General features: G+C 44.7%; 1 protein-coding gene across 2 annotated transcripts in view; it reads left to right on the plus strand.

The window, feature by feature from the left end:
• The window catches only part of SMAD9 (SMAD family member 9), a 74,632-nt gene that overhangs the window by 22,850 nt on the left and 41,107 nt on the right, over positions 1-10,675 (plus strand). For both annotated transcript variants that reach the window (XM_032805925.2, XM_032805926.2), the window contains exon 2: positions 7,157-7,786. In XM_032805925.2, the coding sequence (XP_032661816.1) occupies positions 7,375-7,786 (412 nt within the window). In that variant the 5' untranslated portion in view covers positions 7,157-7,374. The remainder of the gene's footprint in view (positions 1-7,156; positions 7,787-10,675) is intronic.

The following is a 10,675-nucleotide window of genomic DNA, read 5'->3' on the forward strand; positions in this document are numbered from 1 at the left end:
TTATCTGGGCCCCCTGATTTGTCCCATTAAGCTGTTGAGTTTGGCTTCTACCTCGGATGTGGTAATATCTACCTCCATATCCTCATTCCATTTGTCATCTACTACCATTATCCCTAAGCTCCTCTCATTAGCCTCATTAAAGACTGAGGCAAAGTATTTGTTTAGATATTGGGCCATGCCTAGATTATCCTTAACCTCCACTCCATCCTCAGTGTTTAGCAGGTCCCACTTCTTCTTTCTTTGTTTTCTTCTTATTTATATGGCTATAGAACCTTTTACTATTGGTTTTAATTCCCTTTGCAAGGTCCAACTCTACATGGCTTTTGGCCTTTCTCACTTTATCCCTACATGTTCTGACCTCAATAAGGTAGCTTTCCTTGCTGATCACTCCCATCTTCCATTCCTTGTAGGCTTTCTGCTTTTTCTTAATCACCTCTCTGAGATGCTTGCTCATCCAGCTTGGTCTACAAACTCCTGCCTATGATTTTTTCCCCTTTCTTGGGATGCAGGCTTCTGATAGTTTCTGCAACTTTGACTGAAGTAATTCCAGGCTCCTCCTCCACCTTTAGATCCCCCAAGTTCTTCAGTCCAATCACATTCCCTAACTAATTTCCTTAATTCTTTAAAGTTAGCCCTTTTGAAATAAAAAACCTAGTCACATAGACTAACACGGCTACCCCTCTGATACTTTCTTGCTTCGTTTTCTTCCCTCTCAATGTTAAAATCCGGCGTTGAGATTACCTGGACATCTCCCAACCATCTTCCCCCAATTCCTAGTTTAAAGCTCTCTTAATCAGTTGTGCCAACCTACATCCTAGAAGTCTATTTCCCTCCCTTCTCAGGTGAAGTCCATCCCAAGAGAACAGTCCTCTGTCCATGAATGCCTCCCAGTGGCCATACATCCCAAAGCCCTTCAGATAGCACCACTGTCTGAGCCATCTGTTGATCACCATAATCTTGTCACACCTTTGTTCCCCTTTTCTAGAAACAGGCAGAATCCCACTGAAGATCGCCTGAGCCTCGATTTCCTTAAGCGTCTTCCCCAGCCTGGCATAGTCTCCCTTGATATGTTCCAGCGAGAATCTAGCCATATAATTCGTTCCCACATGAAGGACAATCAGCGGATTCTTTCCCGCTCCCGTTAGGATCCTCTTCCTCAGGTCCACATCTTGTATCTTAGCACCTGACAGACAGCACACCTTTCTGTTCTCTGGATCAGTTCTGGTTACAGGCTTGTCTATTCTTCTTGGTAAGGAGTCCCCAATCATGGAGATCTGCCTTTTCCTGGTGATGGTGCGATTCTCTGTTCTATCCCCTGTTCCCTCTGGCTGCAAGTCCTCTCAATTCCTATTCACCCTTGCAATCCTCTGCAACCCATCCCATATCCTCCTGGGGCTCATGTTTGGTGTCATCTACATTGACTCTTCCCCACTCCTTATAGGGCTAGCTGCTCTTCTCTTCTTCCTTGCTGTGAATTATGTCGGTTGGCCCACCGAGCTGCTAGGGGGCGGTGGGGAGCTACAGCCTCGCTGGCCGGCCTGGGTCACGCTTCTGTCACTGGGGAATTAGTGGGGGGAACAGCGCCAGCCAGAGTTTGTGGCACGCCCCTCAGGCAGGGGAGCACCGGCAAAAGTCTGTGGCGCTGTCTGGATTCTGCTCCCAAGGTGAGTTGGCCAAGTAGGGGAATACAGGCGCACCCTACACTGCTGCGTTCCAGCCCAGGGCCCTGACAGTGGTGGGGCGAGGGTCCCGCCACTGGGTCAGGGGGTCCTTTCGCAAAATAAACTCACCGCGGTGCAGTTCTGTCCCTGGGCTACTTCCTACCCGGTTGCTCGTACAAGTCCCTCTAGTCCCTCCAGTTCATCCGGGTAGTCAACTGCTGGCAGCTCCCACTCTCCCTCTGGCTCAGGCTCCTCCTGGTACGCGGCTGCTGGCAGCTCCAGCTCCCCCTCCGCCTCAGACTCCTCCAGTCCCTCTGGGTACTCAGCTGCTGGCAGTCCTGGTAGCCCCAGTCCTTCCTCCAGGTCAGGTTTCCTCTGGTCCTGGGCCTCCCCTGGCGTGGCAGCAGAGTCTGAAGGGAGCAGCCCACAGTCGGTGTCTGCCTCCCTCCCTGGTGCTGCCCTGAGCTACCCCTTCCTGTTCCACTCCTCCCCTTCCAGGGGGTGGAGTAAGCTTGGCCTGGCCCTGCCACTCAGGCTGAGAGAGCGGCTCTTTACCCTCAGGTTCAGAGGGAAGCCACCCTGGCTCCCTACACTTGCCCTCTCACCTTCAGCGACCACCTGCTGTGCCCCTTCTTCATTTTCCAACTCCGCAAACCTATTCCTGAGCTGTGTTGCTCCTTCACTAGCCCATCTTTTCCTCTGCCTGGTTCGCTTAGTCACATGCTTCCACCATCCACTTTACTCACCCAGCAGTCTCCTCTCAGAGTTCTTTGGTCCTGCTTCCATCTGCAAGTCTGAGCTTTTCCCTTCAACCTCATCATGTCTTTGCTCCATCATCCGCTTGAACCCGCTTCTAAACTCGACCCGAATTTCCGCCTGCATCTCCAATCCTCGGATCTTTTCTTCCATCAGCTCTATCAGGCGGCACTTCATGCAGATGAAACTCCTATCAGGTACCCCCTCCAGGATCATGTACATGCCACAACTTCCACATCCAGTCATCTTCATTGTGTCTTCCACTGCTTGGGTCACTACAACTACTGCCTCTGTATCTGTCATAGGCTTCCCACCTAAATCCTGTAAATCTGGGAAACACAAACCAACCCAAAACACCACCACTCACAGCAAAACAACCCCCCAACAAACACCATGACACCGCTAGAACACCACACACTCCCTTCAGTAGCCTGTCTGTACCTCTGCCTGCCTCTCTTAGTCTTCCCCTAAACTTACCCTGTAAACTCCCACTCATACTCCCCTGTTTACAGCTCTGTTTGCTGGCACCTGTACCACTGCAGCTGCCAGTTTGTTGCCCAGTTTTGTGAGATCCCTTTGTAGCTCTTCACATACTACTTTGGACTTAACTATCTTGACTAATCTTGTATTATCTGCAAACTTTGCCACCTCACTGTTTACCCCGTTTCCCAAATCATTTATGAATATGTTGAACAGCACTGATCCCAGTATAGATCCTTGGGGGATACTGCTGGTTCCTCTCTCCATTCTGAAAACTGACCATGTATTCCTACTCTTTGTTTCCTATCTTTTATCAGTTACTAATCCATACTGACATTCCTTCTTATTTCATGACTGCATTCTTTGCTTAAGAGCCTTTCATGAGGGACTTTGTCAAAGGCTTTCTGAAAGTCCAAGTACACTATATTCACTGGATCACCCTAGTGCCTATGTTTGTTAACTTCCCTCAAAGAATTCTAATAGATTGATAAGGCATGATTTCTCTTTAGAAAAGCTGTCTTAACTCTTCTCCAATAAATCATATTCATTTATGTTTTGGATAATTCTGTACTTCACTATCGTTTCAACCAATTTGCCTGGTACTGATTTTAGGGTTATCAGCATGTAATTGCCAGAATCGCCTCTAGAGCCTTTTTTTAAGCATCGGCATCACATGAAGTTGATATAAGGGGTGGGTTACATACCACGCTAAGTAGTTCTGCAATTTTAAACTTGAGATCCTTCTGGTCCTGGAAACTTATTAGTGTTTAATTTATCAATTTGTTCCAAAACCTCCTTTATTGACACCTCAATCTAGGACAGTTTCTCAGATTTGTCATCTTTAAAACAAATGGCTCAAGTATGGGAATCTCCCTCTCATCCTCTGCAGTGAAGACTGATGCAAAGTATTCATTCAGTTTCTCTGCAATGGCATTGTCTTTCTTGAGTGCTTCTTTAGCACCTTGATTGTCCGGTGGCCCCACAGATTGTTTGGCAGGCTTCCTGCTTCTGATGTACTTAAAAAAATTTACTATTAGTTTTTTTGTCTTTTGCTAGTTGTTCTTCAAATTCTTATTTGACCTGCCTTATTTTACTTTTACACTTGACTTGACAGAGTTTATGCTCCTTTCTGTTTTCCTCCAGTGATATTTGACTTCTAGTTTTTAAATGATGCTTTGTTGCCTTTAACTGCCACTTTTACTCTGGTTTTTTAGCTAGGGTGGCATTTTGGGCTGGCTTTTTCCCTGTTTTTTGTTTTAAATGGAGGGGTATGTTTAGTATGAACCTATGTTATGGTGGTGGTGTTTGTTTTTTAAAATTCCATGCAGCTTGCAGGCATTTCACTGTTGTGTCGGTACCTTTTTAATTTCTATTTCAGCTAGCTTCCTTATTTTTGGGTAGTCCCCCTTTCTGAAATTAAATGTTACTGTGCTGGTCTCCTTTGGTATTTCTCTCTCCCCCCACTCCTTCCGAATGTTAAATTTAATTATATGACAGTTGCTATTACCGAGTGGTTGAGCTATATTCACCCTCTTGGGCCAGATCCTGTGCTTCACTTGAGACTAAATCAAGAATTGCCTCTCCCTTTGTGGGTTCCAAGAAGCAATAATTTAAGATGTCTAGAAACTTTCCCTCTGCATCCCCTCCTGAGGTGACATGTACCCAGTCAATATGGAGATAGTTGCAATCCCCCATTATTATTGAGTTCTCTATTTTTATATCCTCTCTAGCCTCCCCAGACATTTCACACTCACCATCGCCAGCCTGGTCAGGTCATCAGTAGTATATTCCTACTTCTGTACTCTTCAAGCATGGAATTTCTATCCATGGAAATTCTATGGTACAGTTTGATTCATTTAAGATTTTTAGTGTATTTGACTCTATGCTTTCTTTTACATATACTGCCACTCCCCCACCAGCACAACCTACTCTGTAATTCCTACATATTTTTGTCGCCTGGTTTTACCATGTCCCGTTGATTGTCATCATTCCAACAAATTTCTGTGATGCTTACTCTGTCAATATCTTCACTTAATACTAGGCACTCAAGTTTACCCATCTTAGTATTTAGACTTCTAGCATCCGTATACAAGCACGTATATAATTTGTCACTTTTTAGTTGTCTTCTTTCCACGTGATGGAGTTGAATGGGACTTTTTGTCATATGACTGTTTTTTTCTCTGCAGTTCCTATCGGTACTTATCAAATTCTATCCTTATTAATACAGCCTCCCATATGGTATGTCTCTGTCCAAACTGTGTGCTCCTCTGCACCTGTCAGCTTTACCCCAGCCTGTAGTTTAAAAATTCCTCTATGATCTTTTTAATTTTACATGCCAGCAGTCTGGTTCTGTTTTGGTTTAGGCTCTTCCTTTCCCAAATATTCCGCAGTTCCTATAAACCAATAACCCTCCCTACATCATTATCTCCTAATGCAGTTTTGCCTGTCTAGCTGGCCCTGCACATGGAACTGGAAGCATTTCAAAAAATGTTACCTTGGAGGTTCTGGGCGTCAGTCTCTTACCTCGCAGCCTCAAATTGGCCTCCAGGATCTATTTGCTATCCTTCTCTGTCATTGGTGCATACATGTACCATGCTCCTTCCCAGCACTGCCTATAAACCTGTCTAGGTGTCTTGAGATCCACAGTCTTTGTACCCGGCAGGCAATTCACCATGCGGTTGTCTTGGTCACCACAAACCCAGCTATCTATATTTCTAAAGATCGAATCCCCCATTACTAATACTGGTCTCTTCCCAATAACTGGTATTCCATCTCTGGGGAGGTATCCTCAGCACAAGAGGATACCATGACATTATCTGGAAGAAAGGTCCCAACTATGGAATTCTTTCCCTCCACTTTATTTTGATGTTCTCCTTCCCTGAGACTTTCATCCTCAACAGCACAGAGGCTATCAGACTGGGGGTAGGACTACTCTGTTGTGTCCCAGAAACTCACATCTGTGTGTCTCTTTGTCTCCCTTAGCTCTTCTAGTTCAACCACCCTGCTCAAGAGCCCATACACAGTTTCTGAGGGCCATGAGCACATTGCACTGAATGCCCACAAAGCAGGTAATCATACATGCTACATTCCATGCAATAAGCTGGATAGTCTGCTGCTGGACTTCTGCCTGCATTCTTTTTACTCCTGCAGCTTTTTTGGGGTTGTTGGTTGTTTTTGTGGGGCGGGGCAGGGAGGGTCGTGGTTTGGGTGGGGAGTGGTTTATTGGCCTAAGTTTAGAGAACGTTCAGTGGATCTGGCGCTCTCGCCTCTTCTCAGAACTCCTCTGTTTATGCTTCTGTTTGCTTGCTCCTCTGGTCGCTTAGGCACTGGCTTTTTAAACCCCTGTTTTCCCTAAGTAGCCAGGTCCCCTGGCTAATAGATCCTAAACAGATTAAGGATCAAAGCCTCATTAAGGAGATCTCAGCCTTGCCTAGCTGATTCCAGACAGGCCTTAGGGCCTGCTTCTAGGAGGTGCAGAGCATCAGTCAGTTAGAGTTGAGGGCACTCAACACTTCCTGGGAGGACCAGGCCATTTATTTGGTAAACTGATCCAGTCATTACACAAAGATGTAGACCAATTACAGTTCGCTGCTTTATCAGCTACTCAATTTTCTTTTGATAAATCATTCTGGCTTGTTGAATTCATTTATAACATAGCACAGAGACTGGCACTATGGCATTGAAATAAGCATGTGTGTATTTTGCACGCATAAATGTGTTTCTTCCTCCCTGTTTTCAATTCACTTATGCTGTTCATGTTTTCATGATAAGTCTTTTCTCCCAGTGCTTGTCATGTACATCTGCTGGGCAAGTAGGGTCATATGGGCAACAAAAAAGACCACTATGATTTAGGGCTGCATGACAAATGTCTTTTTCTTCTTGTCCACAGAGGAAAGCTCTCAGGTACAGAGCCCTGTGGGTTGCAGGATGTACAGACTTGCTTGGGCACAGTCACTGTGGTGGTCAGCTTCTTGAGGTCCTCCACCTCCCATGCTTTAAGGAGGGCCCTCAAGAAGCTGACCAGAGGAAGTGAATTCACTAGAAGCTGACTGTAAGTGACTAGACTCTTTGCTCAGTCTAACGTTAGAGAAATCTAAAAACCAAGGGACCAGCTTCCAGGGTTAGCATTGGGCCCAAAATAGCAAATGGAGTGAAAAGTAAACACACTTTTGAACTTACTTCTCTTTTTATCTAATTTTATTAAAAACATAAGTCAGGAAACGTATTAAACTTAACTATGGATTGTGTTATTGTTTCAGGCTTGATCGACATTTTCTTGGTATTGTGGAGAGGTCTGAGTCCCACCCAGTTGGAAGGTTTTCAAGCTGTGTCTAAGATTAGGAAGACTGTTATGTGGGAAAGAGACTTTCTGTGAAGGCAGCTGCCCATCTGAATATTGTGAAGACTTCACCCAAGCTTTGTAAGCAGCAGAGAGATTTGTGCTTCTCTTTACACTTACACACAATCTTTGCTTCTTATGCACTCCAGCACCCCTATTAGCTCATTGTTCTCCTTCACCAGCCCAGCAGTGAAGAGACTGCTGGGCTGGAAGCAAGGAGATGAAGAGGAGAAGTGGGCAGAGAAGGCTGTGGATTCCCTGGTGAAGAAACTGAAGAAGAAGAAAGGCGCTATGGAAGAACTTGAGAGGGCTCTGAGCTGTCCTGGCCAGCCCAGTAAGTGTGTCACAATCCCACGCTCCTTGGATGGGAGGCTGCAGGTGTCTCATCGCAAGGGGCTGCCCCATGTCATCTATTGCCGAGTGTGGCGTTGGCCCGATTTACAGTCTCACCATGAATTGAAACCACTGGAATGTTGCGAGTTCCCATTTGGCTCAAAGCAGAAAGAAGTTTGCATCAACCCCTACCATTACCGGCGGGTGGAGACCCCAGGTAATATATCGGCTGAAAATTATATAATTATATATCAGCTCTTTGGGTGAAACGTCTGTACTTGGTGCATCATAACTAGTCCTATTGTGAAATCATAACAAAGAAGGCTCTGTTCAGCTGGAAAAATCAGCTGTCTTTTCTGCTGAAAGGGATCCCAAATCTAGCTTCTGCCCATAATTGTGATTTACAAGGGGCTCTACTCTCCTCTGGTAGGATACAGGGAAATCCCATTGAAGTGTGAGAGGAGAATGGAACATCAGGAACTTGTCCAGGGTGCTGAAAGCTTTTTTCTTTGATGTATTGGGTGCTAGCTTCTTTGAGAACCTCACTAGCTAATGTGCTGGCACTGTTGTGCCCATTAGCATGAAATTAGGCACAAACGAGTCTCTCCATCCTGGCTGGATCTTTGCCCAACTCTAAAAGGACAAAAACTGATTTACTAATCCACAGTAAATGGCCTTTTTAAAGATTAGAGTGGATCCACAGGGATGGATTAATTGTTATGATGGTGCACCAAAGATCCTAGACCTTAGATCAGTCAAGGCCTCTTAAAATACCTGTTGTCCTGCCGTTGTGAGTTTTTCGTAGCTGGGTGGACAGTTCTATTCAAACTCCTCTCTCCCCCTCCCCAAGTCCACATGCAACTTTAAATTTTTCTGCTGAGGATCCTCTTCAGGGTAGATGTCAACCTGTATTGTAAATCCCTGCCTTTATCATGGGATCAAGTCATTGGATTTGTGTGGCAAAGAAACTGCTGAACAATGATTGTAAAATTATTGAGCCCAATCCTGGCCTTATGGCAATTTACTACTGAATAGGTTTGTCGTTAGTAACTGTAAACCAGGTACCGCCATTGATGATCCTCTGTCAGTCCTAAACTTTGAATTGACATTAAGATCCGATAAAATGAACCATGGAATTTTTCTTTTATTACTGTTTTGTTTAATTTAAGAGAGAGAGAGAGGCATTTATTAACATTAATGCAACAATGGCTGCTCCCCTTCCTCCTGATCCTTGCTTTAAAACTGAGCTCTCACTCTGAAATGGATCTGAACTTCTAAAAACATTTGTTTTGTCTAAATCTTACAGGTGAATTGACAGTGGTCTAATTTGGGTGGAAGTGGTTGATTTAGTGATTTACTAAAATAAGCTATTCAAATAATCTAAAAAAGACACTAAGATAATATCCATTTTCTGTAAGGTGACCAGATGTTCCAATTTTATAGGGACAGTCCCGATATTCAGGGCTTTTTCTTATATAGGTGCCTGTTACCCCCACCCCCACCCCCTGTCCTGATTTTTCACACTTGCTATTTGGTCACCCTAATTTTGTGTATCTTTGCCTTTGAAAGGTTATTGGCTTTATTGTCCTCTCGCACTGGTGTAAGTCCGGAGTAATTCCATTTAAATCAGTATATTAATCGTGAACAGTGCGGATCTTATGATCTATTCAGTGTCTGCTAACAGCTGTTATTCTGTGACAGTTCTGGATACTGCTGCAGGAGCTCTGAAGTTTGTTGTCTTTGCCCTTAAGCCCAGAGAGTTAAGGGTCCGGCTCTGTCAGTATCTGGTCCTGGTGTCAGGCACTCCTCTCCTTTGAACAAAATGTGACAGCTCCCAATTGTCTAGGCTGCAATCCATTTAAATAACAACTTTGGTTAGCTACAGAAAAATACAACACTCTTCATGTCTCACTATGTTCCCTGTAGGTTTGTGTGAGTTTCTTTGCATCTTAGCCGCCAAAGAAACTACATCTTGGATTGTTCACTAATAAACCCAGTGATGGTCACAGAACTGCTATGCTATATTGATTTCCTCAAATGTCCTTTATTTTTCAACTCACTCTTTCCATAAATTCCATTGTTCCCATTCTGTTGTCCCTTCTCTTGAGTGACCCATTCTATACTCCAATCCATAAATTAAATTCAAAACCAGTGGTTTTGATTTATTCAGTGAGTTCCTCCTATCCCAAAGATGGGACTCACCATGGCAGAGGGGTAAGGAGAAAGAAGGGGCAGTAGATATCCACCAGGGAGACCAACTCTTAAGCCCCAGCCTGAAACTCGAGATGCACTGACCTCTCTCTCTCTCCCCTCAGGCCACCTCATCAGCTTTGTGACGTATGTCGAACGACAGAACATAGGTTGCGTGTGGCGTCTGCCAGTACCAGCCTCCCTCCAGTGAAATTTCCCCAAGCCTACAACTGCTGGTGGAATCCAGGCAGTGACTTTGGCCCAGTGTGCAGTAGGTGCTGTTAGAAGGCACTACTGTCACTTCCCTGTTTTTGAAAACATCCCCTTGATTTGCAGAACTGACACTTGGAGATAAAGAATAATCCTTCCAGTTCAGAGGAGGTGGATTGGGTGGCTAGAGTCGTTTCCCCATTCTCCAGGTCAGAAGGCTGAGTTAGAAATGGATTACTGCCAACCAAAACTGCAATTTTAAAATAATGTAAAATCTGCCTGCTCTATTATTTTTAAATGAGATCACTCTGTGTACTGGATGACAGATAATGGAGCTTCTAATATGCAGTGCTGCTGTCTGCAGCAGCAGCAAAGGTGAACTTTTGACTTGCTATAAATGAGTTTCATTGACCAGAAAGGAAGATGTGGTAACTCCCAAGCCAGTGCGCTGCCTAAAAATCTACTCTACAGTATTTATATGGTGGTTAGCATGGCAAAGTGGCTGTGGTCCAAGAGTGAAAAGGACCCTGTGAAACTATTTGAATCCTCATGTATCAGAGAGGTAGCCGTGTTAGTCTGGATCTGTAAATGCAGCAAAGAGTCCTGTGGCACCTTATAGACTAACAGACGTTTTGGAGCATGAGCTTTCGTGGGTGAATACCCACTTCGTCAGATGCATGTAGTGGAAATTTCCAGGGGCAGGTAT

This window comes from Chelonoidis abingdonii, chromosome 1 (genome assembly GCF_003597395.2).
Source record: "Chelonoidis abingdonii isolate Lonesome George chromosome 1, CheloAbing_2.0, whole genome shotgun sequence".
Taxonomy (NCBI): domain Eukaryota; kingdom Metazoa; phylum Chordata; order Testudines; family Testudinidae; genus Chelonoidis; species Chelonoidis abingdonii.